At 38.7% G+C, this 27,989-nt stretch overlaps 3 protein-coding genes across 4 annotated transcripts; all 3 read right to left on the bottom strand.

The window, feature by feature from the left end:
* Positions 1-5,929: 5,929 nt before the first annotated feature.
* rps27.1 (ribosomal protein S27, isoform 1) lies at positions 5,930-10,329 on the bottom strand. Its single transcript, NM_001200159.1, has 4 exons — positions 10,304-10,329; positions 9,686-9,794; positions 8,232-8,342; positions 5,930-6,160 (listed from the first exon to the last, which is right to left on the bottom strand). The coding sequence occupies exons 1-4, from the start codon at positions 10,307-10,309 to the stop codon at positions 6,132-6,134; spliced, it is 255 nt and encodes an 84-aa protein (NP_001187088.1). The 5' UTR covers positions 10,310-10,329; the 3' UTR covers positions 5,930-6,131.
* Positions 10,330-12,464: 2,135 nt separating this feature from the next.
* LOC108272347 (MORN repeat-containing protein 3) lies at positions 12,465-13,844 on the bottom strand. The gene has a single exon (XM_017480709.3). The coding sequence runs from the start codon at positions 13,748-13,750 to the stop codon at positions 13,037-13,039; it is 714 nt and encodes a 237-aa protein (XP_017336198.1). The 5' UTR covers positions 13,751-13,844; the 3' UTR covers positions 12,465-13,036.
* A 4,790-nt stretch (positions 13,845-18,634) lies between these two features.
* On the bottom strand, positions 18,635-27,691 carry cks1b (CDC28 protein kinase regulatory subunit 1B). 2 transcript variants are annotated; one of them, XM_053684564.1, is made up of 4 exons: positions 27,643-27,691; positions 25,833-25,910; positions 25,620-25,747; positions 18,635-19,087 (listed from the first exon to the last, which is right to left on the bottom strand). In XM_053684564.1, the coding sequence occupies exons 2-4, from the start codon at positions 25,889-25,891 to the stop codon at positions 19,035-19,037; spliced, it is 240 nt and encodes a 79-aa protein (XP_053540539.1). In that variant the 5' UTR covers positions 25,892-25,910; positions 27,643-27,691; the 3' UTR covers positions 18,635-19,034. The 2 variants fall into 2 exon arrangements, with proteins under 2 accessions (XP_053540539.1, XP_017336199.1); XM_017480710.2 differs by lacking the exon at positions 27,643-27,691 and adding an exon at positions 26,201-26,357.
* Between the last annotated feature and the right edge of the window lie 298 nt (positions 27,692-27,989).

Here is a 27,989-nt window from a genome sequence, read left to right as displayed (position 1 = left end):
TCCGGATTGAGTTTGGAAGTTCATTCCACCACTGAGGGACAGTTAGTGTGAAGGTTCTGGAAAAGGACCTTAACTGGTTAATTTAACTCGGTCATTAACTGGTCGCAGATTGCGTGAGGGAACGTAAGCCTTCAGGAGAGAGTTGAGGTGGGAGGGTGCTGTTTCAGACAAGGTCTTGTACGTGAGCATCAAGGCCTTGATTTTTTTGCGGGCAGCTACAGGAAGCCAGTGGAGGGAGATGAAGAGGGTTGTGACGTGAGTCCTTTTGGGCTGGTTAAAGACGAGGCGTGCTGCTGCATTCTGAATCATTTGAAGGGGTTTGATGGAGCTGGCTGGAATGCCCAAGAGTAGTGCATTGCAGTAGCCCAGTTTTGAGATGACAAGAGCCTGGACTAGTAGCTGTGTAGCCTGTTCGGTGAGATACGGTCAAATTTTCGTGATGTTGTACATAATGAACCTATAGGACCGTGCAGTTGTTGAAATGTGGTCTGTAAAGGTCAAGCTGTCATCAAGAATCACCCCAAGGTTCCTGGCTGTCCTGGTTGGCTTGAGTATCCAAGATGTCAGACAGGCAAGCAGAGATTTGTGTACAGACAGATGGATCATCATGCTGGAAGGACAAATAGAGCTGGGTGTCATCAGCATAGCAATGATATGAGAAGCCATGAGACTCAATCACCTGCCCTAGAGATGTAGTATAAATAGAAAACAGGAACCCCAGTTGTGAGTTGCTAAGATTCAGAAATACCACCCCTCCACAATACTTGAAGGATCTGTCTGAGAGATAGGATTCCACCCAGCGCAGAGCCATTCTGGTGATGCCTAGGCTGGAGAGAGATGACAGGAGGATCTGATGATTCACAGTGTCGAAAGCAGCAGAGAGGTTGAGTAGGATGAGGACAGATAATCTAGAGGTTGCTCTTGCTAGCCGTTAGGCTTCAGTGATGGAAAGCAGAGCAGTCTCCGTGGAGTGACTGCTTTTGAAGACTGGTTGCTTGGTGTCCAGGAGGTTGTTCTGTGTGAGAAAATTGGAGAGTTGATTGAAAACAGCTCTTTCATGGATTTTGGAAAGAAAAGGGAGGAGGGAAACAGGTCTGTAGTTGTCAACTGCAGCAGGGTGACTTTTTTTAAGCAGTGGGGTAACCTGGGCCTGCTTAAATGAGGTAGGGTATGTGCCAGTAGAGAGGGATGTGTTAAAGATGTGTGTGAGTGCAGGTAATAGTGTGGGACAGATGGACTGAAGCAGGTGAGAAAGGATAGTGTCAAGAGGACAGGTTGTGAGACAGCTAGAGAGGAGGAATTTTGAGACATCAGTCTCTGAGGGACAAGAGAAGGAGGCCAGCTAAGAGTTACATGGAGGAGGAGTCTGTGTGTGTCTGGGGTTGAGAACTGGCTCCTGATTGATGTAACCTTGTTGGAAAAGAAAGTGGCAAATTTGTCTGCAGTGAGAGAGGTAGAGGAAGGGGAGAAGGGGGACAGAGAACAATAGAAAAGGTTTTCAAGAGAGTACGGGTGTTGGGAGAGCTGCCAATCTTCTCTTGGTAGTATATGACGTTAGCAGTGGAGATGCTATGGGGAAAAGAGGAGAGAAGTGTTTGATAATTGGTTAGGTCAGTCAGAACAACGCCATTTTATTGCACTGCAGCTCACAGTGTGACACTTTGTGGTAATTCCTAGTACTACATCTCTAATAGATTTTCTTAAAGGTTAAGTGTCATCATAAAAAGAGGATAAAGTACCCCGCCACCATTAAATTAACCACGTGATATAATAAAAGAAATCACTCCACATAACTTTTTTATTAATAAACAATAGTGTACACATACAGTATTTGACAACCAATTTTAATTATTAAATACTTACTCCATACAAACCTTGGACTGCATGGGCCATCTCTAGTTTCCATAAGGGTGTAAATAAGCCACAACTGCTGCAAAATCCTGTAAGTCATAAACCTTTTTTTGTAGTACAAATACTGTATCATAGTTCACTCAAGAAATTAATATAATGAAAAGAATGTTAAAGATTACTGCCAAAGTCAGTTTACCAAACTCCAGGAATTATTCATTTTAAACCAGAAATGCACTTTTTTATAATGCACTTTTTTATAATGTGTGTGCTTCAGTTTTTAAGAGGTTTTTACTTGAATTATTTAAGAGTATAAATAGAACAACAACGTTAACAAATATGGCAAAAAGTAAGTAAAACAGATAAGAAACAAAATCAAATGAACATACTCAAAGTGGCTGTTAAAAAAATAATGATTTGGGGTGGTCTCTTGTTATAAAATAATTTTCAGGAGGGTAGTGTAAAATAATGATAAATCTTTAAGAAATAAAATACTTTATCATTATTGTGCATGTCATCATGAAAGAATCATATGGTGTAATATATCAGGATTCAACATTCACTTAATTGACCGTCAGAAAGTTCAGAAAAACTGAACTTTCCCTTCTTGAACCGAAAGAAAAAACAAGTAGGACTAGACATCATAGGAGTGGATGGGGAAGTTTCCAGCGCCATCAAGTCTAGCACTTCTTCTTACAAATTTGTATGCATGAAATACCCTTAAAGTATACTTCAAACATGAAGGAATCTGTTAAAAGAAAAGTAATTCAGACTTTGACCCTGACCATGTCTGGATCTATAAATCTGTTCAGTTCATCTGCTAGTTACAACGATAATTCCAAATAAATCTTACAAACATTTAACCACTCATACAAGAGAAATCACAAATCTCAGACTGATGCACAGCTGGACTGACAACCCCAAAAAAATAATGTCTCCACCACCCAGTGCATAAATCTCTCGCAATAAAAGTGTTCCCACTTATGATATTGTGGCACTTTGACCAGACACAATAGTTCTCACAAACATAAATTGCAAATAACTTCCCAGGCCTCAGAAGGACACAACTATACAGAGATTTGTGTGTTTTGTTTTTTTTTGTTTTTTCATTTTCTAACTCACCACATTCATTCCACGAGGCTTTCCTCATTAGCTGATGGGTTCAATCTCTGTGTTAAATGAGGTAGAAAGCTAAACTCTGCTGTGCTGTGGCTGTTCAGGACTGCAGTCTGACAGCCCTGCTACAATGCCTGGAAAACTGAAGCATCTTAGATTAAGAGATGCACAAAATGCGGTTTTGAGAAAAAACAATTGTTCTGCATTCTGCTGAAATTGTACCTCTAGTGAACAAAGATTTTTTTTATGTTGCTATTTCACAGATATAAAAGCTGATGTTCCATTGATTCGCTCGCCTTGCTAGATGATGTGCAATCATGAGGCACATTGCCCCATTTAGCTCAGTAAAATTATTATTACACCGAAGCAGCATCCGAATATCCCTATTGCCCTACTATACAGTAGGTGAAAAGCAGTAGTACTATGTCAAAGGAGTAGTATCTCCGAATTCTCAGTATTCATAAAACAGTAGGTGAGAAATATCCAGTTGACCCACTGCTTCTGCAGAGATTCTGCAGTAGGGAACCAATCTACACTGCACTATCCCATGATGATGATGAGTCTTTATTGGTCATATATATATATGCACAGTGAAATTCTTTTCTTCGCATACCCCAGCATGTCAGGAAGTTGGGGTCAGAGTGCAGGGTCAGCCATGATACATGATACACTTCAATTCAATTCATTTCAATTTTATTTGTATAGTGCATTTAACAATGGACATAAAGCACAAAGCAGCATACCAGAAATATACAAATCTAGGATAACAATTTTAAATTTATAAAAATATAAATTTATCCCTAATTTGCAAACCAAAGGCAACGATGGCAACGAAAACTCCCTGAGTTGACATGGGGAAGAAAAATTGAGAGGAGCCAAACTCAATAGGGAATCCATTCTCATCTGAAGTTTATTTTGTTGAAGTTATCAACTCTTCACTGATGGAGTCCTAAGCCATCGCAACAAAACTGTTCATATCAAATACTGTCCAAAGCATCTTCATGGTTTTTAAGTGGTATCATCCTCAGTAATCTCATGGTGATCTTTAGGCTGGTCATGTGGGGACATCCTCAGCAGTGATGAGTGATGAGAACTCCAAGCAGGATGGATCAGGCAAGTCCATGCAGGCTAATAATCTTACCGACCAATTAATCGTTTAGAGCAGTGTTTCTCAACCAGCATCTTTCCTTTCTCCATCCCTCCAATTGATATGGTGAAACCTTTTCCTGCCGACTATATGTATACATGCTGCCTGGTAGTAATGAAAATGAGTTCTTTATGCAGGAAAGGTTACTTTGACCTCTATAAGCACTTCCTGACCTTCAGCACTTTGCTTTATGCATATTAGTGATTCCAGAACTAGTGCAGAAACAAGGGTCATTTGCACATGAACATTTGATGAACTGTGTAGAAAACGGACACAAACTGTATGGGGGAAATCTTCTTAGTTTAAAATGTGCATTCACAGTTGCATCTGGCAGCAGGAGATGCCCAGGGGGCCGTCTTAAAAAAAATGAGTAAATTCATCAGGTGTGGAAAGACCTGGAAAGACAACTTTCATATTGAGCCCTGAGGAATAAAGTGAAGTGTGGGGGAAAAGCCAAGAGACAGGGCTATGCAGTGTGCACAAATTTATAGCTATACGTGATTCCCACCTTTGTGGGACCTACAGTATGTAACAAACACAAAGCATTGAAGGATGCTGTTCCATGATAAAAAAGAAAACTTCATGGTGAAGTAAACTCATGGCTTCAGAACCGTGTTGTTTGACTAATCTCAACACTGCTGTGACAATGACAGGGTAGACATGTTCGTGTGGTCGGTGCAGGTACAACTGCAGCCCATACAGGGGATTTTTGAGATTATTGCTGTCAAAAATGCATGATTTTGTTGCAGTTTTTTTTTTTCATTGCAATTTGAGAAGTTTTTGTACTCTATTTTAATTTACCTTTTAGCTGTACTCATGTTTGATGCATGAGAATTAAAGAAAATGCGCATTGTGATGTCATATGACACACCTTGGTCCAAGTCTGCAGTAATTTTGACAAATTGCAAACTACTCTGATTACTTGACTGCGTTAATTTCAGCAATCCTCTAAGGACTGTATGAGTGTATCAGGTAAAGTAGTGTGGCACAGATTTGTAGACGCCTCAAAATCTTTTGGTTCCTTATGTAACACTATCATAATTTGTTTATAGCAAGGAAACGCATTTATTTTTGTTCAAAACAAACTGTTTCTAACTTCTTTTTTTTCCAAAATAAAAGGTTTTTAATGATTTTTTGTTAGACACATATTTTCTCTTATTAAAAAAAACGGTCCCCTAGATGTTAGCTGCATGTATAATCACAAACATCCTCTAGGAAAATCCATTTTGGGATCCTACACAAAACATCCAGAGAACCTTTGCATTGTTGGTTCGAGGCGTTGCTGGGGCATTTTTAGAAGATTTAACACACACTGCGCTTAAACGGCGCTCAAACGGCGCTCCTTCATTGTATAGTTGTCATGTGGCTTTCAGCTCTCCGGGAGCTTTGCCTTTTATGGGCAGCACTGAATGAAAATCAGCTGTACCATGAACACACGTGGAAACTTATGGCTGATCAACGTGTGGGTATGAAGAAAATTTGTAGCGTTTGTCTACAGAAACATTTAAACATTTTATTAAAAGGTTGATAATGAGGCCCATTAATTGCAGTTATCTACTATTGCTTATAACAAAACATCAGAAATCATTCCTCACTTGGTTCCCAGAAGATACAGCTTTAAGCAATCTAAAACAATTCTTTTCAAAACTCATGAAAAATGTTCCTGTTGAACATGAGACTTCATAGAGGTGAAGTGTTCAGGGTTGATTTTATGTTTGACCATGTCTCACAGAAGGAGGAATGCTGAGAAAAAAATCAGGTGATTAATCATGCATCATCTTCATGTTTTTAAAAGAGCACACACACATCTGAGCAAATGTTTTAGCCAAAACATTTTATTGAAAGAGAGAGACTGGGTTGGAGAGCCATCTTTAATAGGTTGCAAGCGACTGATGGTGGAGGTGTTTGCTTCTGTTCCTTTCTCTCAAGTGGGAAGATCAGCGATCTAAGCTGAGAGGTCTGTGGAGGGCAAGTCCAACCCCCCTCTCCCTTCCTCCACTACTGGAGCCTAGTGTACAGCTTAATGCTGCTTCCTCCTGAAGGAACATCCTGAGGAGCAGACAGAGCAAGAGAATACTTTCAAAATCCATACAAATACTGTTTCCACCCACAGCCAAAGGACTAGATGCAGCATGTTATTGTGCCTTAATGCTTTCTAACTATGGATAGCAATAAAAAGCTTGTATACTGAACTAAAACATGCATGTTATTTAAACTGATACTGACAGTTTTTTCAAACAATCTTTTTTTCTATAAATAGCAGTGTCTTAGAATGAACTGATTTGATTCTTCAATTAGTCATGGCCAATTCCTACCCATCGAGCAGCTCTCCTCATCACACGACCAGGGAGGGCGACCTGCATGCTTTGAACTACTGCTCATGCAACATCATGGTGCGACAACACACTTGAAGGAAAGCACCATCCGCCCACTTCCACATGAATGAGGTCACATATGCCCATGACTGATTAGTGTTACTGTGATTGATAGTGTTCATCACCCCTCACTCTCTCTCTCTGAGAGCATGGACAATTTTGCTCTCTTGGACTCCTGACCACGAATGGCTGTGGCATCATCAAAGTTCGAACTAATAATACCCTGATGATAGGCCAAACGCTTTTCTGTTGTGCCACTCGGGAAGCCTCTTCATAACTAATCAATAAACCTTTGATTCCTCACATAAAAAAATAAAATAATATATTACTTTAAGTAATTATTGCGGTTCTAACACAAGGTGAGGTATTTGAACAAACCACACAAAAAGAGCAACATGTTGCCAAAAGTTCTCAACACTACACACCAGCTTTCAATTAAAGCTGGAGGCTGATTTGCTGAGGAATGCATGCACTGCAGAAATCATTTTTTCTTACTGACAAATTACATCACAAAAAGTGTCTGGAGACAGCACTGGGAGTAAGTTTTCAAAAAAAAAAAAAACAAAAAAAAAAAAAACACATTTTTACTAATCCATTGAACGCAAAAAATGTGTTAAGAATAAAACACATCTGAAAAACAGCGGCGGTCACAGAATGAGCTGCTGCAGGAAAAACTGCGCGATCGAGGTTGTGCAAAAAATAAGAATTTTCTATTAAGTGCTTCAAACTCGTAAATGTTAACGTGGCTTGTCATGTCAGATAAGTGTACTGTTTAATATGTTTAAGACGTTTTCTTCGGCTAAGAAACATTTTTACATTTATATCCTTATCTGTACATGTTAAAAATTCATGCCAGTATTTGCATTAAAGACTCATCCTGATAGCAAGTGAGTCCATTAAACTTCACTGAATGAGTGTGAGTCCACGCATGCATGTCAAACAGCACGCAATAGAAAGGAAGCACAATAACTGACTAAAATATTCATTTTGATCAAATATGTTGTTTGATGCTATATTTAGAAGTAAAATTAATTGTCTTTTTTATAAGAGCAATAACAAATGGGATTAAAACATGTAATTGTATATAAATGTAAGAAGTGTCATTTACAGAATAAAGTAACGTCACTGTGTTCAAATGAGTGAATGTGTGTTACACTGCAGAACATTCAACCTCTTACAAGTTAATTAGTTTGTGCATCCGTTTTTTTTTTTAGCATTTTTAATATAGTGATTTAACTTCTGCTTCAAAGCTTGTGGACAATCAGTTTTTTTTGGTTTTCAAAATATAATATATAAAAAATATATTAAAGCTTTGCACAATGTACAGCATAGCCCAGATACATTTAATACCTTTTTCATAGCCTTCAATTTGCACAACGTTTGAAGGACAACACTGGGGAGAATGTGAAATTTTATTTATTTATTTAAAATACAGAAAATAAGAATTGGCCTTTTAATCCAACTAACTGATTAATTGAAGAAATAATCAGGAGATTAATCGATTATCAAAATAATCATTAGTTGCAGCCCTACATACATGTACATCACATACATCGTACAGGTCTTTCTCCATTAAAAGAATCTGCCGTGTTCTGAAGCAGCATGTTGAAAGTACGAGAAAAATGCAAAAATCATGCACCTACATTCTATCCTGCAAAAAAATGGCACCTTTAATTTCACTGTTTGAATGCTGACCCAAAGGCACAATGTACCTTGCATAATCTGTGTGTAGTAAACTCACATACCTTCTGTGAGACGTGCTTTGCCTCCAGTGGGCTGACACAGCACAGTAGAGCAACCGACACACAGCACTACTGTCTGAGCATGGCTGAAGACTGTGGTGATCTTATAGCATCCTGCAATACAAAAAAAAAAAGGTTTGCTTCATGATGACACAGGTCATCCACTGTCTCTGATGATTACCGTACAGTTTTCATAACTATTGCACAGATGTGTCAATGTTTACATATACGCACACAATATATACATACATATATTCGGGATGTCACAAGAACCGATACTTCGGTACCAACATTCTTAAAACATGACGGTACTTGTGTTTCTACAGTAGCGTAGGTTCCGTTGGTTATGAAGGTACCGAGGTTGCAATTCTTACGGAACTGAAGGGGGCAGCAAATACACGCAAGTGTTTTAGTCGGTTCACAAGTGGTTTTAAAAAAAAAAAAAAAAAAAAAAAAAAAAAAAAAAAAAAAAAAAAAGGTAGAAGAAGAATGCTCACAAGCACACGGGAAAAACTACAGAAAATGGCGACAAGTTTAGCTTCGCCCCGACTCGTTGAGAGCAAAGGTAGCATCAGTTTCCGGTGTGCAACCGATGATATTCTTTTCAAACAAAGTGAGGAAACACCTGGAATTTGGTGAAGCACCTGAAAGAGGGGTCCTATATTATGTTTGTTTGAGGCAGCTGGGATTGTGGCCGTGAAAGCAGCTAACGTTATGTACTGTTTGCGATAGCCAGTTATTTGTTAACAACGCTAATGCATTGCAATGTTCTAAACTACCTCCTAATGGGCCTCCATGCATCGCCATTCAGCCCGTGTCCTGTCAGCTAAATGAAGCCAAATGTCACAGATAATTATTCAAATATAATGATGTTAATAAATCTTTATAGCTTGCCACAATAATCAGAGAATTTAAACTAATGCTTGCATTCAGAGTATAAGGGGTGTGTGTGTGTGTATGTATGTGTATATATAAACAATGTATATGTATATATGTGAGTGTGTGCACACGCATTTAGGAATGCAACTTAGCACTTGTTATTAGCACTGTTTTATTAGTGATTGTCAGACAGCTTTTGATAACTAAAATATCCCTCTCTTTTTGGCAGTATTAGACAGAGAAGGATGTCCTCCAGGAGTTTTTAATTATATTATACATATATACACACACACACACACACGTGTATATATGTGTATGTATGTATGTATGTGTGTATATATATATATATATATATATATATATATATATATATATATATATTTATTATCTCATATATATATATATATATATAATCTCATATATATATATTATATATATATATACACACACACACACACGTTATATCGTGATTCATCACTAAGCACACAGTATGGACAGACGACATTTCTCCACAGCTTCATATGCAATCCTGGACAGTAGAATGACAAACCTGACACACTTCATAAGGGAAAACATACCTGGACACTTGACGTCCATGAAATAAGAATTAGGGCTCTGCACGAGCCGCTTCTTCTTGTGCCGCCTTCTCTCCTCCTCAGGGGTGGGGTGCAGCAAGTCTTTTGCGAGCTGTGGATGTTCGATGACTTTCATTAGCCAATTACACAAGTACCGACACTAAAAATATAAATGCTCAACAAGACCCACATCCTGCTATAAGCGTCTTAACGGGAAAGCCTCGCATTTACTCGATATTTCTGCCAGATTCGTCTACAGTCTCTTCCTGAATTGAGGACACATCACTTTGGTACCTAGTGTTTGATATACCGGTATCCTAAAACTAAAAAAAATATAAAATTGTATACGAAACAAAGAATGCGTCACACAACAGAAAAAGCTCGAAGGCGCCCTCCATGTTTTGTTCCATGCGCGCCGCCATCTTGTGAGTCGCATCGTTTCAACACGCAGCCAAACCACTGATAAATACAACTCATTTTTAACACAGAACGAGGTCAAGTACACAGATTCTACGCCAATATATGTCTGAGTTAATGTTCCGGGAAACGACTTTGTTATCGGGGCCTTAATAAAGTCTCAAAATAACATATATTCTGACTTGATTGACTTCAAATACTCACTGGCATGTTGGCGAAGATTCAGCCGCTGCCGGAAAGGAAGTACACAGCGGAAGCGGCACGATATTATTCACAGAGCACGTGAGCATTCCGGAAGTAGAACTTTGAAGGAATTGAACCGGGGACATGTTAGTAAGGTCTATTTGATGCCCTGTGCTGAAGCAGTTTATTTAATAGGCATGGTCATACTACTATTTAGAATGCTACTAACCATTTTAAAAAAGTGTAGTAAAGTCAATCTGATCCTCTTCTGGTTCACTGGTTTATTGTCACCGCACCATGATAGTTCAGCTCCATTCAGTGTTTAAAGATATTCTCGCAGAGAGATGTCAGATTTATGAAAATTTATTATAATTTGAGTTACAGACATTTACCTTTAATCTTTACATACAATAGATATTGCAAGTTTTTGTGATGTTTAAAAAATAAAACCAAGAGAAATCATGTCAGATCATTTCCTACCTTTAATATTGCACAAGTGTGCACACGCTTTTGTAATGGGGCTTGTGACTGTGCTCAGAATTAACCATCACATTCAAATTCATGTTCAAAAGTAATTATCATCCATCTGTTATCAGTGAAATGATTCTGATTAAACCCAAATAAAGATCAGCTGTTACTTTAAGAGAGAGAGAGAGAGAGAGAGAGAGAGAGAGAGAGAGAGAGAGAGAGAAAGAAAGAAAGAAAGAAAGAAAGAAAGAAAAACAACAGATTATTATGTATGTTCTCATCCTGTAATGGTTTAAGAAGTTGCATGTTGTGTGCAGAATGCAACTAGGAACCCTGTAAAAACTAGCTATGACAACATAACTAAAAGAGAGAGCCAGAAGGTAACACAGGCATGAGGACACACTGGGACAAAAATTAGCCAGCCACTTCACCATCAACAAATCTGAGTGAACGCACAAGAGTGGGGCGACGACAGCATCCAAACATCCCAACTTGCCAGAACTCAGTCTATGCCAATAAACCCTCCAGATCTGCACCTTTATCTAAGAGAAAAACTATTTAAAAAGAACTAAACAAATAGGTTTCCAGCCTAGCATTAAAGATTGAGACTGTGTCTGAAGGCCTGAGGCCTGAACACTAAGTGGAAGGCTGCTCCATAACTGTGGGGTTTTATAAGAAAAAGCTCTGCCCCCTGCTGCAGTCTTTTGTTTTTGTTGTTTAATATACTTCCAATGCATACAAATGGATATAAAAAGTTTGCACACCTCTGTTAAAATGGCAGGTGTTTGAGATATAAAACATGAAACCAAGATAAATAATATCAGAACCTTTTCTACCTTTATTGTGAAATTTTTACCTATTAATTAAAGTGAAAAACAATAAGAATCATTTTAAAGCCCAGTTCCAGCACCAAAGAATGCTTCACCATGGAGATAGTGTTATTTTGGTGAAGTGCTGTGTTTTTTGTGCCAAACATAGCTTGTAATATTATGGCCAAAAGTTCAACTTTGGTCTCATCAGACTATAACACATTATTCCCAATGGTTTGGGAGATTGCATCTATTTTTTTTATTTATTTACTTAATAAATATTTTTATATTTTTAATATTTTATTTATTTATTTATTTATTTATTTATTTTTAGAGAGATCAGAGTTTTCAAAGAAAATGACAGCAAGTAGCAATGCACTGTTCAAAATGCTACAGGATGTGGCAGATCAACTGGAGAGCTATAATTTTCACTGATTCTGTTGAATTATTTTGTAGTGACCACAATTTTCCAGAAATAGTGTTCAGGAGAGGGAAAATTTGAGCCTGTGAAAATGGAGCGAGTCTAAAAAATGTTGGTAATTCATAAACTTAATTCAGTATTTTTGTTAAACACCTTGAATTAAAGTTGAAGCTCTACCCTTCAATCACATCTTGATTGCTTCATTTCAAATCCGTTGTGGTGGAGTACAGAGGCAAAACTAAAATAAAGTCATTGTCCAAATACTTATGGACCTTATTGTATAATCTTATTACTTTTGCAAATCCTCTGTGACTGCGAAGGAACATACAGTATTTAAAAGTGTAGTGTAGAAAAAAATGCACATGAAGAGCAGACCAAATTTCTTGCAAATGCACTTCATGTAATTACAACCACACAAGATATTCTTCAGAAAGTTTTTATTTTTAAAGTAGATTTAAAAAAAAAAAAAAAAAAAGATAATGAGTGGAAGATGAAAAACATTCACAGCATAATAAACAACATGCAAAGTGTTCTATAATTACACAACGAAAAAGGTTAAATCACTGTTTAAATGCAAAGCATACTTAATGACTGCTTTTTCTCTCACCAAAATTATACAGTGAAAAACAGAACAGTCTGAATATTCTATTTATGCAAAGATATGTGGAACGATAAGAACATTTTGGAAAACCCTTATAAGCAGAACATATTCCTCTTATAATCAAAAGTAATTAATTATTTATTATTGTCTCAATAAATATCAGTGAGATATTTAAGAGATTTCTGTATTAATTTATTAGATTTATGTAGTCTCTGAAAGCACGTGGTGTAATTCTGAAGGGAAATTATCTCGTGCACACCACTGACTATCGCGTGCGCACCACTTTCTTTCTCATGCACTGCCACTCTTTCCGGTCTCTCTGAGACCCTTTTTTTTTTTTTTTTTTTTTTTTTTTTTTTTTTTTTTTTTGCGTTTTTCCGATTTCACGAAATATTTTTCTTATGTGTATATTTATGTTTTTTGTGTTTCTCTTTTCTTCTTTGTGCTTTAATCTTTCATGTCATGCTGCAGAAACGGCCGAGTGCCTCCCTTAGTACCTCGTGGACATCCTGCAGCCTCACCGGTGGAATCGGGTTCAGCTCAGGTGTGTGTATATTCTTCCTGTTGTACTCACACAGCTTCCCACACTTGGGCACATCATCTACCCAGAAGCCTTCGTACACCTGACCCATGTCCTTGTAGACAAAGCGTCCGTGTCCTTGTTTCTTCCCATCCTTCATGTAGCCTTCATACCTGTTCCCGTTCTTGAGGAGCAGCACGCCCTTGCCGTGGGGTTTATCCCTGAACCACTCTCCTTCATAAACATCTCCATTCTCGTAAGTCATCCTCCCATTTCCGCTCCTCTCATTCCTCACCCACTCCCCCTCATATCGGGATGAAGAGCTGTAGAAATATTTTCCAAACCCCTCTTTCTTATCGTTTCTCCAGTTCCCCAAATACACTTTTAAATACCGCTCAGATGGCAGCTGCAGTTTGTAGAGCGTCCCAAAACCATCACGCACATCCCATTTCCATTCACCTTCATACATCGTTTTGGCACTCGTCCACACCTGAGTTCCCTGTCCATGCCTCAGGTTTTTCCTCCACTCTCCGGTGTACTGATCTCCATTGGGGCTGTAGAAGGTGTGGAGGAGGCCATCCTTCTGAGTCTTTTTCTCCACAACTTTCCAGCGGGACTCCTTGATCTTTGGTTTGCCGATTAAAGCCATTAGCGATCTTGAAACAATCAGTGTGCAATAAACAGCGTAGCGTCTGCTCAGTATATATAGCCTACACTGGAGCCTCTGTCACAGAAGCTGTCACTATGACAACGCTGACGTCACAGCGTTGTGTGACGCTACACATTCGGTGATGTCGTTTCTGTTCTAATTGTTTATTTTGAGTTAAGGGCTTTATTTTATATCATTTTGAACGGTTGAATGCCACATAAACCTATACTGTGGTTCAGGTGGTAGAGCGGGTTGTCCAGTAATTGTAGGGTTAGCGGTTTGATTCCCGGCCCACATGTATCCACATACCGAAGTGTCCTTGGACAAGACACTGAACCCCAAGTTGCTCCCAATGGCAAGTTAGCGCCTAGCATGGCAGCTCTGCTACCATTGGTGTGTGAGTGTGTGTGTGTGTGAATGGGTGAATGAGACACAGTGTAAAGCGCTTTGGATAAAAGCACTGTATAGTGCAGACCATTTAGAGACTACTATTAACAACCATCGAGATTTGTTAATGATGAAACTTATATAATATAATAAAATACACTCATGAACACTTTATTAGGAATACTTTTACACCGAATCACACACACACATATACACACACACACACACACAATGATTTCTCTCTTTTAAGTGTTTCAACTCCATAATATTCTACTAGGTTCATGGCATGTTTTCTCTGTAGCCTATAGTAAATACAATAAACAAAAACAATAACCCTTTCATTCAAACCAAAGAAACCCACTAAACATATGGTTCTTTCCTCGGCCATTTTTATAAAATTTATACTTTGATTGGACAATACTGGCTGAGTGTATGTAAGTTTCTCCTCCAAAGGCATTTTGGGAAAAATAGGATCATGGAGTATAATCATTAACATTTATTACACCTATGAATTTCACTGGTGCCTTTAATCAATGCTGATGATGTGTTAATGATGTTATGGATCAGAGAATTGGGCTGAAAAATATCTGCTAAAATGGAGATCAAATCTAGGGGGCATGTGATAATGTATAATTACTTGACATGACTGTCACTGATAGGCTGAATGAATCTACAGTGGGATAGAGAGAAATCAACTCCAGCGTTGCTTCATCATACCATTTGTATATTTGTCTTCTGACTGCTGCTGCTGTTGAGCTTGGTTCCTCACAATCAAAAATAATCCACATTCAAACATTTGTTAACAGTAAATAATCTGATGTGAACACTCAAAAATTAAACCTTAAATTGATGTCTTTTTTAAACTTTGAAAGACAGCTTAGCCCAGCTAGTCCATTTAGTCCAGCCACTTCTGATGAAATGGGATTAAAATATGTGCTATTAAATGATCAAACAAAAAAAGAACAACACTGCTGCTTGGAAGCTTATTGTCATGTAATGGAGGTCAAGACCAATGCAAGTGCAATTAAGAACTTTTATTGAAAAGAATATAATCCAAAGGGCAAGGCAAATATGAACAACAAAGACAGACAGAGGTCAATCAATCAGGCAAACAGACTAGAGCAGGTAAGGCAGATAATCAGAGTCATGTACAAAACAGAACCAGAATCACAACACTATAGACCGTCTTCGTGGTAACAGAGACTAGATCAACTGAGCATTTACTTCGCCAAGGTCTAGTGAATGAACAGTATCTTTTAAAGTGTGGTGTGATTGTGAGTGTGATTGGGAACAGGTGTGTGAGATTAGTCTCCTGGGGAAGGTGAACATGTCTGTGTGTAGTTTGGGAGTTGTAGTCATCGTCGGCCATGTTTCTAGTTTGCAGTGCATTCTGAGAAATGGAGTTGCTAGTTTGCTGTGACAAAGGTGCAGACATGAGGTTGGGGCAGATTCGCTGGGGTCGTTAGGCAAGACCCAAGCTTGGAAAGCTGTGTCGTCAGTTTCAGACAGGAGCTTGACTTGCTGGGCCATCCCGTCAGCCTTAGGCATGAGCAGAGCTTGGTTGGCTGTGTCGCCAGCTCAGGTATGATCATAACTTGGTTGCTCATGACATTGGCCTCAGGTGTGAGTAGAGCTTGGTTGCCTGCCTCATCACCCTCAGAGAGGAACATGGTATAGAAGGCAATGCTGTCAACTTCAGACAGGTACCTGGCTAGGGAGGCAGTGCCGTCACCCTCCAACTGGAACATGTCATGGAAGCCATCTCATATGCCTCCGACTGGATCTTGGTGGGGAAAATCGCCTCGTCAGCTCAGACGAGAAGTTGGTGTGGGAGGTCACCTCATTGACCTCATGCTGGAGCTCTGGGGAGGAGGTCACCACATTGACCTCCGACTGAGGCTTTGGAGCTGAAGTCTCCACGTTCACCTCTGACTGGAGCGCAGCAGGTGAGACCACCTCATGGGTCTCATGCTGGAGCTCAGTGGAGGAGGTCACTACGTTGACCTCCAACTGGAACTCAACAGGTGAGACCTCCTTGTGGGTCTCTAGCTGAAGCTCTGGATATGAGGTTGCCACGTTGACCTCCGGCAGAAGCTCTGGAGCTGAGTTCGCCATTTTAACCTCTGCAGGGGAGACCATTTCGTGGGTCTCAGGCTGGAGTGCTGGAACCAAAGTCACCACGATGACCTCTGGCAGGAGCTCTGCAGGAGAGCCCACCTCGTAGGTCTCAGGTTAGAGCTCTGGAGATGAGGTTGCCATGTGGACCTCTGGCTGGAGCTCAGCCGGTGAGACCACCTCGTTGGTCTCAGGCTGGAGCTCTGCTCTTGCACTCTTGTGGAGCTGTATGGAACTGTTACAATAAAATTTAGCTAACATAAAACAAGGCTGTTTTACTAACTTCTTGTGGATAAATTGCAATGAATTAGCTAGCTACAATACCGTGAGGGAAAAAAGTATTTGATCCCCTGCTAATTTTGTACGTTTGCCCACTGACAAAGAAATGATCAGTCCATAATTTTAATGGTAGATTTATTTGAACAGTGAGAGACAGAATAACAACAAGAAAATCCAGAAAAAATGCATGTCAAAAATGTTATAAATTGATTTGCATTTTAATGAGGGAAATAAGTATTTGACCCCTCTCAATCAGAAAGATTTCTGGCTCCCAGGTGTCTTTTATACAGGTAACGAGCTGAGATTAGGAGCACACACTTAAAGGGAGTGCTCCTGATCTCAGCTTGTTACCTGTATAAAAGAGACCTGTCCACAGAAGCAATCAATCAGATTCCAAACTCTCCACCATGGCCAAGACCAAAGAGCTCTCCAAGGATGTCAGGGACAAGATTGTAGACCTACACAAGTCTGGAATGGGCTACAAGACCATTGCCAAGCAGCTTGGTGAGAAGGTGACAACAGTTAGTGCGATTATTCGCAAATGGAAGAAACACAAAAGAACTGTCAAGCTCACTCGGCCAGGGGCTCCATGCAAGATCTCACCTCGTGGAGTTGCAGTGATCATGAGAACAGTGAGGAATCAGCCCAGAACTACACGGGAGGATCTTGTCAATGATCTCAAGGCAGCTGGGACCATAGTCACCAAGAAAACAATTGGTAACACACTACGCCATGAAGGACTGAAATCCTGCAGCGCCCGCAAGGTCCCCCTGCTCAAAAAAGCACATATACATGCCCGTCTGAAGTTTGCCAATGAACATCTGAATGATTCAGAGGACAACTGGGTAAAAGTGTTGTGGTCAGAGGAGACCAAAATGGAGCTCTTTGGCATCAACTCAACTCGCCGTGTTTGGAGGAGGAAGAATGCTGCCTATGACCCCAAGAACACCATCCCCACCGTCAAACATGGAGGTGGAAACATTATGCTTTGGGGGTGTTTTTCTGCTAAGGGGACAGGACAACTTCACCGCATCAAAGGGACGATGGACGGGGCCATGTACCGTCAAATCTTGGGTGAGAACCTCCTTCCCTCAGCCAGGGAATTGAAAATGGGTCGTGGATGGGTATTCCAGCATGACAATGACCCAAAACACACGGCCAAGGCAACAAAGGAGTGGCTCAAGAAGAAGCACATTAAGGTCCTGGAGTGGCCTAGCCAGTCTCCAGACCTTAATCCCATAGAAAATCTGTGGAGGGAGCTAAAGGTTTGAGTTTCCAAACGTCAGCCTCGAAACCTTAATGACTTGGAGAAGATCTGCAAAGAGGAGGGGGACAAAATCCCTCCTGAGATGTGTGCAAACCTGGTGGCCAACTACAAGAAACGTCTGAGCTCTGTGATTGCCAACAAGGGTTTTGCCACCAAGTACTAAGTCATGTTTTGCAGAGGGGTCAAATACATATTTCCCTCATTGAAATGCAAATCAATTTCTAACATTTTTGACATGCGTTTTTCTGGATTTTCTTGTTGTTATTCTGTCTCTCACTGTTCAAATAAATCTACCATTAAAATTATAGAATGATCATTTCTTTGTCAGTGGGCAAACATACAAAATCAGCAGGGGATCAAATACTTTTTCCCCCTCACTGTATATGTGGAGCATCTATGGAGGACCAAACCCACAGAAATAAAAAATAAATAAATAAATGTAATAGGAAATTAAATAAAGGAATAAACGACTTTAAATTTTATCCAAAATTTATTTTTGTGTTACTTTTTTCCTTCATTTATTATTTTCTGGATTTGTTTTTTAATTTGTTTATTCATTTTAACTTTATTTTTACATTTGTTTATTTATTCCCACATGTATTCATTTATATCTTGATTGCTTCATTTGAAATCCATTGTGGTGGTGTACAGAGGCAAAACTAAACTAAAAAGTCATTGTCCAAATACTTATTGTATAATCTTATTACTTTTGCAAATCCTCTGTGACTGCGAAGGAACATACAGTATTTAAAAGTGTAGTGTAGAAAAAAAATGCATATGAAGAGCAGATCAAATCTATCTGCAAATGCACTTCATGTAATTACAACACCACAAGATATTCTTCAGAAAGTTTATTTTTTTAAAGTAGATTTTAAAAAAAGATCATAAATAATGAGTGGAAGATGAAAAACATTCACAGTACTATAAACAACATGCAAAGTGTTCTATAATTACACAACGAAAAAGAAAGTTAAATCACTGTTTAAATGCAAAGCATACTTTATGACTGCTTTTTCTCTCACCAAAATTATACAGTGAAAAACAGAACAGTCTGAATATTCTATTTATGCAAAGATATGTGGAACAATAAGAACATTTTGGAAAACCCTTATAAGCAGAACATATTCCTCTTATAATCAAAAGGAATTAACACCAGAGTTCATCAGCACTTTGTCTTCCACCTTTCTTTGTCATCCTTCTGCAGTGTGTAACGAGGCCTTCTCCACCTGCTTTCTGTCACTGGGGTTTGGTCGTGGGCAGAGGACGGCGGAACAGCAGGATGTGTGGTTCTGGCAGGAGGAACACATGCGCAAGAATAAGCAGACGAAGAAGTAAAACTACAGTGACCAGGGCAAATATAACAAGCTCAGACTCAATCCCATATGTCAGCATATTTCCAGAACAGACTTGTATGGACAATACTAAATGGCTATGGATAGGGCACCTATTACCAAAAAGTTTTGAAGCATATCTATTAAAAAATAATTGTACTTTAATGCATGTCCAGGTAAGAATTTCTGAGGCAATAAATCTTTGGTGAATTTATGGTAATTACAAGTGTTCTCGGAGCTTCACAAACATTGAGTTTCACTATTAGTTCACAATGCCACTGTGACCTGAGACTGCAGGGTTTTTTTTTTTTATTAAGGCACAAAATCTTCAACAGAATTCATCCAAAAATCTTTTACTGTAATGCTGCATTTGACAAAAAATAACTCAATTTTATCATTTCCAACCTCTGGCTTTGGGGAACACCTAAGGAAACACCCCATCAACTCCAACTTCCTACTCAGGAACTCAGTGTCCTCAACCTGAGCTCAGCAAGTGCTGTAAAATCAACATGGCTGCTCACAGCATGAACAGTAACCACAGAAACACTCCTGTTGAGTTATACTGTATAGTCATGTGAATAAGTACACCCCATAGATGTTGGCTTTTTTGACATATATATGCCTATTAATAAAAGGTGATATACTATCAAATGACGCATAAAACTGACATTTTGTAGTAATTTTCACAATGTAAATGAACAAAAAGCAGATTAGTCACATGGAAAAAGTAAAAAACACCCCTACATTTATCACACCTTCAAATCCATAAAATTAGAATCAGGTGTTAAGATTGGGTGCCAGTGATTAGAACCTGCTTAGGGAGTGCAGGTGGAACCTGTCTTATTTATACCCCTCTCATATCTAGTGTCTGGTGTCCCCTTTGCTATTGAGGTTTGTGGTGTCATCATACCAAGAGCTAAAGAGTTCTGTACGGCCTTCGGAAAAAAAAGGTTGAGAAGAGATCTCCAAATTATTTGAAATACATAAATCCACATAATCTACAAATGGTGCAGATTTCACAACTGGCCGTCCCGGCATATTCAGCCCAGTCTAATGCAAAGAAGTCGTCTCCAAGACCCGCAAAAGTTTAATCACAGGATCTGCTAGGAAGTCTTGCAACTGTTGGGGTCAAAATGCATGCTTCTACAGTCAGAAAGAGACTGCACGAATTTGACCTGCATGGGAGGCATGCCAGGTAAAAGCCTTTGCAAAACTACAGTTTGCCAATGAGCATATGACTAGGACAATGACCAGGCCTTTTTGAATAATGTGCTCTGGACAGACGAATCAAAGGGAGTAGTTTGGCCACGGTAACAGCGACATGTTTGGTGCAGACCAAAGACAGCTTTTCAGGAGAAGCACCTCATTCCAACTGTGAAACACTGTGGTGGAAATGTTATGGTTTGGGGTTGCTTCACTGCCTTAGGTACTGGACAGCTTGCATTCATTGATTCAACTATGAATTCTGCATCATATCAAAGAGTGCTTGAAGATAATGTGACGTCATCTGTCCAAAAGCTGAAGAAGTGAAAGTGGACCTTTCAACAACATAATGATCCTAACCAAGGAATCGCTCAAAAAAGATGAAATGGAGGGTTATGGGATGGCCTAGTCAAAGCCCGGATTTGAATTCCATTGAAATGCTGTGGGGGATTTGAAAAATGTAGTACATGCCAGAAAACCCTCAAATATCTTGTAACTGAAAGTATACTGCATGAGATATACTTTTGGAATATACCAGCAAGCCTGGAGGACAATTATGCAAAGACACCTACAAGAAGTTATTTCTGTGAAATTGGGCAATACTAGCTTCTGAGGCCAAGACTGTACTTACTTTTTACATCTATTGAAATTGCTGTTGAACAAATGATTAAAAAAGCTATTTTTTCTTGTGGTTTTGTTCAAGTATATCAACGTCATTAACAGGCACTGTTTCAAAGATGATCAAATGTTTGCCTGTCCAAATATGTCAAAAAAGCCAACAATTTCCATGGGGTGTACTTGTTTTTTCACAGGAATGTATATGCACACAAGTATTTACTTTAGATCAATAAACATGACACATCCCTCCTCGATTTGTCATATCATCACATTCCCAAGCCTAATTCTCCTATATTGTGATTTCAGTGTTGCCAATTTAGAAACTGTCATTAGATTTTTAGACTCTTTTTGTCCCCTTTAGCAACTTTATTTTTTTTTTTTTAAATGAAAGAGCCTGGTGACAAATGTAACACTTATTTTGAGCAGTCCTGCCCCCCAGTACATCTCTCGTTCTTGACTTGACTCTCGACTTGAAAGAGCAAGTTCACTCAACTCACCAGGGTGTAAAGCTCAGTCCCTCCATGATTATGTTATCACAGAAATGAAAGAAAAATCAAGTAAACCCCACAAATTTCTGAGGAGCTTGCAATTTTTCAATCTATGGGCCAAGACATGCATTCAGCCAAAGCCCGCTTCAATTCATATGCGATGAACGCGAGTACAGCCAAAACGCCTCATTTACCAACAAACATCACTCTGAAAAACTGTGCAATACAATTTCAGGCTGTTTTACACAAAAGGGGAGGGAAACTGTTTTGCACATCATGCAACAGTGTCGCAGAACATAAAAGAAAATCAAGTCTGGTGAGTCACTTTTCCACTGCGAAGCAAACAATGCTGTGAAAAATTTGCCCCATCCTGATTTCTTCTGCTTTTGTATATATCATACATAAAACAAAGGTAACCTGAAAAACACACTAGTTTTTTTTTATTGAAGAAAAAAAAAAGTTATCAAAAACACCATCACTCATGAGAAAAACTAATTGCCCCTTAAACTTAAAATCTGGTTGTGCTGCCTTTAGCAACAATAACTACAACCAAACACTTCTGATAACTCCTCTTTGCAGAACTGTTTTAGATCAACCAAACTGGAGGGTTTTCGATAGGGCTGTGATGGTGGCTAATGAGAGGCGTGCACCAATAAATTTGAATGAAGCCATATGTCGGCTTTGTAGGGAAAAAGGCATGTCACCCGTTTTGTTATTTTATTTAATATTTAGCTTTTTTAACATATTATTTAGGTTACTGTCCTACTGGTGCTTCTTTCAAAGTTTTATAGGCTTGTGGTATACTACACTTAAGAAAAAGTATTTGTCAGAGAAACATGTGACCGAGTTTAACTCCATCTCTTTATTATCCACTAATTCTTCCGCTACCACCACTTGCGGTTTTTAAAAAAGAACTGTCACCGTCACAGCCCTAGTTTTCAAGCATGAACTGCCCGTTTAAGGTCCTGCCATAGCATCTCCATTGGTTCAAGTGAGGACTTTGATCAGGCCTCTCCAAAACTTGAACTTTGCCTATTTTTAAAAAAAAAAAAAAAAAAAAAAAAAAGGATTCACAGGTGGACTTACTCCTATGCCTTGGATTATTGTCTTGCTGCATAATCTAGCTGTGCTTGAGTTTCAATTTATGGACTGAAGACCGGCTACTCTCCTTTAGGATTTTCTGCTAGAGAGCAGAATTCATGTTTCCCTCAATTATTGCAAGTTGCCCAGGCCCTGAAGCAGCAAAGCATCACCACACATTCACACTTCCACCACCATGCTTGACCATAAGTATGATGTTATTTTTGTGGAATGCTGTGTTTGGTTAATGCCAGATGCATCAGGACCACTCTTCCAAACAGTTCCACTTTCGACTCATCAATCTAGAGAACATTCTCCAAAAAGGTTTGAGGATCATCAAGGTGTGTTTTGGAAAAATTCAGACGAGCCTTAATGTTCTTCTGGGTTAGCAGTGGTTTTCACCTCGCCACTCTTCCATGGGATGCCATTTTTGCCCAGTGTCTTTCTGATAGTGGAGTCATGAACAGTGACATTGATGTAACAGAGGCCTGTAGTTTCTTTGATGTCCTTGACTTGTTTGTGACTTCCTGGATGAGTAGTTGCTGTGCTCTTGGAGGAATTTTGGAAGCTCTGCCACTTCTGGGAAGGTTCACTACTGTGCAGAGTTTCTCCATTTGGAGATAATGGTTCTCATTGTGGTTCTTTGTAGTCCCAAAACCTTTGAAATAGCTTTGTAACCCTTCCCAGACTGATGTATTTCAATCACCTTCTTCCTCATCATTTCTGGAATTTCTTTCAACTTTGGCATAGTGTGTGGCATAGTGTGTGGGTAAGACCTTTTAACCAACTTCATGCTGTTGAAGAAGTTCTATTTAAGTGTTGATTTGACTGAACAGGGTTTGCAGTAATCAGGCCTGGTTGTGTCTAGTCCAGCTGGACCCCATTATGAATGCAGTTTCATAGATTTGGGGAATTAGTAACTATGGGGTAAATACATTTTCACACAGGCACAGTTAGCATTGGATAACTTTTTTACTTCAATAAATAACATTTAAAATTGTATTTTCTGTATACTCAGGTTGCCTTTGTTTTATCTTAGATATTGTTTTAATATCTGAAAATATTTACTATGAGATATACACAAAAACAGAAGAAATGCAAGCGTTCTTGGCACACTGAAAATTGATGAACAGTTTGAGATTGTTCCGATGACCATCGCAAATGCAAGTTGACATCTAAAACTGCTGCCACCAAAATGGATAAAGGATTTAAGCCATATGCTTCCTCATACATATGCAACTACAAGGGCATGTAGTAGTCATGAACGGGAATGCTGTACAATATGTCACTAGCTCACTATCGCTAACAAACTACCTAGACTCTTCTATGGATCTACATCATCATTATCAAATAAAGACAGGCTGACTGGAGCTGTCAGCATCAGGACAGCCTGTCACAAGTCTATGAGGAAAAGCGAGAAGTCATACAGCCTGAGATTAACATTAGGGATGGTTTGGGTGTTATGTTCAAGTTCTCAGGCCGTTCCCGTTCAGGGACAGCTTTTATCAAGCTTTTCAGAGTTGGAGTAAGAATAGGTGAATCTGTGATCACGAGCAAGTCCTTTTGTTATTTTGAGATGCTTGGTAAATGCACATGCACAGTTGTTCCAAGTTCACCGTTGTTTGTCTACTCATTAACATGAGGATGGTGAGGTCACTGGCGTATAGTGAGGTATTCTTAATTACCATATTCTCGTGTCTTACATTACGTATCCATATTTTTCTTAACGTTTCATCCTTTGGGAAGAGAACTGAACTGCCCTGACATCGCACATTGAGGTACACAGCAGAAATCACTGTTAGGATTTTCCTGCTTCTGGTACTTTATCAGTTTTGACAAAGATATTTTATTCTTACTAACATTCAGATATGAGTATTAAAATAAAATAAAACGCAAACAACACTCCGAATAATAATAATAGTGCGAACTAGCTTGGTGCTCAGGATTACACTGCTCGGATTACACTGCAAGCAGATGTGGTGAGCCCAGTTTTCCGATTTGGTCACGTGATATACCCTATTGCAAAAGGGTACAGATTAACATAAAACTACAGAAAAACAATGACCACTTTAAAATTAAAACTATGTTTTTACATTTTATGTTAATGAATCACTGATTTTTATTTGGTGCAAAATTTGAATTGAAAGATTGCATTTTTATTTTTCAGTATTCTCTTTTTATATATTAGCCAAATAGTTCTTGAGGTAAATAAAACAAAATAAAAGATGTGTACTGATTGTTGTCTGACTTTTTAATCATAGAAAGTGATTATATACATGTATTCACTGGTAGTAATTTAAAAGAATCCTATGCATGCAATTTCACTGATTCGAATAGTTTTCCACACAAAATTTTTTAAAAAATAATAATAATAAAAATAAATACATTTTAAAAACCCTCAACAGGTTGCATCGCAATTATTTTTTAATGCCACAGCAAAATCAAGCATTTTTGGCTGCAACAATCCCCCCCCAAAAAAAAACAGTAAAATCCTGTACAGACTAAAAGCTTGACTGATTCAGGCAAGCTGATGTTTACATCAACCAATTACATTATTTAGTCCCAAGGACTAATACACTGTTCACCACTGTGTCCCACCCTTGCACTTCTTTGTTCTTCAATTTGAAACTATTTTCTTGGTGACATTTACAAGTAATATAAGCAGGTTATTCCATCAGTAACCATTTCCTTTAAGTCTTATTTCCTGACTCCTCAATACCACAGCTCAAGACTGGGTTCCTGATAGAAAGTATAGTATTCAGTAAATGCATAAAAGTTTGTGATGTCATGACCAAAGATGATCTCACTCTATACAGAATAAATTGTTATTTTGTGTCCTGCTCAAGCTCTATTCTTCATATACCCTACCCATACTCCATCAAATACCATTATTAGTCACATGATATGCAGATAATCATAATGAACCAAATGAATTAGTATGTGAAGTAGTCATGCGACTTGTAGAGCGTGCTTTATCTCCATTTCTCTCAAAAAAGCTTGCAAGAGGTTGATTTTCTATTTAGTAGAAGAAGGTACATGCAAACAGCGCGCGCTCGCTCGCTTGCTCTCTCTCTCTCTCACACACACACACACACACACACCTGGCTGATGGATCATGTAGTGCACCCAGCCCTGGCTCTGCTGAACGCCGAGGTTACGCCACTCCGTCTCCGACATCAGGTGTGTTTTAGGCACACGTTTAGCTATGTCTTTAGGTAGCATGACGTGCCTGAAAACCAACAGAAAACAAATCTCTATAAAGCACTGGCTCTTTCCAAAGTAACGTAACTCGTCATGCATAATAAATAACTTACCTGTATTCAAATTTTTCATCGTCGTATTTGTCTGAATAATAGATCTGCTTGTGTGACATGGCGCGGCAGTTAGTTTACCTAAACAACAGGAAATGCAGAGTTAGTGAAATGAGCCAGATAAGCAATCTGTCACGACATAAAGTCTTAGCTAACTTTATTTCCAGGTAAAGATCAGTATTAGTCTGTTAACCATCAAGATCAGTAACTAATCTAAGCTAACTAAGATTAATAACATAAGCTCAAAAAGTGTGCTTCCATTCAGACAGAAACACTATGGAGGTTTTTCCCCCTCGATGTCACCTATTTACCGACTATATAAACCACCATTCAAATTATACCAAACGTATAAACAAGTCTACAATACATACCTGGTTTGCTCCTAACAAATATATGTGAAAACAACGAATAAAACTTTAGTATTTAGCTTGAGTTGTATACAATAAACTGCGTTGTTTCTCTAACGTTCTTCTGTCCTGCTGACAAAATTTCCCTCTCAGAACATAGGCCCCACCCCCAACGTTCAAAAAATCAAGACGCCTTCTTATTGGACAATATACATACGCTACTATCAGATGCTTCCAAAATCTATTCTCATTGGTTAAAGCACTTCCCGAGTCTTCCTGTGCCTCGCAAATGTTCATAAAAATGACATTAAATTATTCCAATTAAGAAAATAAAGCAAGTAAAAAAAAACTTTGTTTATATGAATGTCTCAGTAAATTCCTGTTCTGTAAATCGCGGTGTGTTCCAGGAAGGAGGTTTATCTAACCCCGGAAGAGTTCGGGAAAACTCGGAGGTTTCCGAGATCAGCGTGAGTGTGGGTCAGTTACTATAGCAACACTTTAACGCTAACCCACTCGGGTGTTCGGGTTGTTTTTGTTTGCTTGCTTCCTTTTGTTGTCGCTATGGTGTACATGAACAAAAGCAAATAACAATGTACAAAAACAGGACATCCGTGTTAAAAACAAGCAAAAAATAAGCACAATGTTACTTAGTTTTCTAGCAATTTTAGTTCTGTGAAATAAGAGACGTTGTTTTTTTTTTTTTTTTTTCAAAGACGTTTAAGAGATTCATTATAAAAAATTACATTAAGTTAAATTTGTATTTTCCATGTATGGCTTTTTAAATGTAAGTAGTATAGTAAATAAAGGTTACTGGGGTGACGTTACCACAATAAAAACAATGATAACAGATTTATATTTAAACAAACAATGATAAGATGTATACCATTTTTTATATTGCAACTAAGAAAAACACACACACACTTCCTAAATTTGTTTGAATAACTACACTCAGGAAATAAATATGGTTCACACTTTCTGGCTCTTTTGAACAAAATAAGCAGATCTGCTCATCATCCAAGAATGATTACCCTGCTGAGAAAAAATATAAACAATCACAGAAATTCTAATGGTTTCCACTACAAATATCATTACAACCCATCAGCTAAACATTAAAATAATTACAATTACCATTATTGATTTTTAAAGGTTATGCACTAGACATAACATGCCACCAATATTAGGCAACAAATTACCAGTAGAGACCCACAGGGACCATTACAGCTTCCATTAAAACCATTATAAATTCTACTGAGGGTTTCTATTGTGTTTCTTCAGCAGATATGATCACAGTGATCAATATTAAGCAAATTTTAAAGGTGTAATTCTCACATATTTTATAAGAGATGTAAAGTCTGTATTGAAGAGACCATGAAATGAGAGTTACAAAACCATTTCGCTCAGGGCACCATGTTCCTATTGTTTTAAATAATTCCCTAATATGTTTTTTTATGTTAGTGCATTCTTACTTCTGATTTCCAGAATAAAGTACAGGTTCGGTGGCAGGTTTGTTTGAACTAAACCATTTCACGGCTTGACTCATTTCCTGTAGAAACAAGAAGATAGGTAGGGAGAGCAACAGGCTCTACAGCACATATGTCAAACACAAGGCCCGCTGTACATTTCTATCTGGCCCACACATTGACATAAGTTTTAAATTGATCTCGGCCTAAGTCCGTACCGCCTGTGCCGCACTGAACTACAAGTCCCAGCAAGCCTTGCCAACATGCTGCGCGCTAAACATCAGATTACCATCTCCCCTCGTCCACTTACCCACAAGACACACACACACACACACAAAACAGCTGATCCAACG

The sequence above is a fragment of the Ictalurus punctatus genome, chromosome 12 (assembly GCF_001660625.3).
Source record: "Ictalurus punctatus breed USDA103 chromosome 12, Coco_2.0, whole genome shotgun sequence".
Classification (NCBI taxonomy): domain Eukaryota; kingdom Metazoa; phylum Chordata; class Actinopteri; order Siluriformes; family Ictaluridae; genus Ictalurus; species Ictalurus punctatus.
The sequence above is the reverse complement of the archived record's forward strand: the minus strand, read 5'-3'. Positions and strand labels throughout refer to the sequence as shown.

Excerpts from the sequence above, each read along its gene's own strand:
- rps27.1 (NM_001200159.1), bottom strand. Across the intron at positions 8,343-9,685 it reads CATGGACGTCAAGTGTCCAG|GATGCTATAAGATCACCACA; the intron begins GTATGTTTTCCC and ends TTTGTATTGCAG. Across the intron at positions 6,161-8,231 it reads CAAAGCACGTCTCACAGAAG|GATGTTCCTTCAGGAGGAAG; the intron begins GTATGTGAGTTT and ends TCTGCTCCTCAG.
- LOC108272347 (XM_017480709.3), bottom strand. The coding sequence starts at position 13,750 with ATGGCTTTAATCGGCAAACCAAAGATCAAGGAGTCCCGCTGGAAAGTT.
- cks1b (XM_053684564.1), bottom strand. The coding sequence starts at position 25,891 with ATGTCACACAAGCAGATCTATTATTCAGACAAATACGACGATGAAAAA. Across the intron at positions 25,748-25,832 it reads GATGAAAAATTTGAATACAG|GCACGTCATGCTACCTAAAG; the intron begins GTAAGTTATTTA and ends GTTGGTTTTCAG. Across the intron at positions 19,088-25,619 it reads CTACATGATCCATCAGCCAG|AACCACACATCCTGCTGTTC; the intron begins GTGTGTGTGTGT and ends TCCTCCTGCCAG.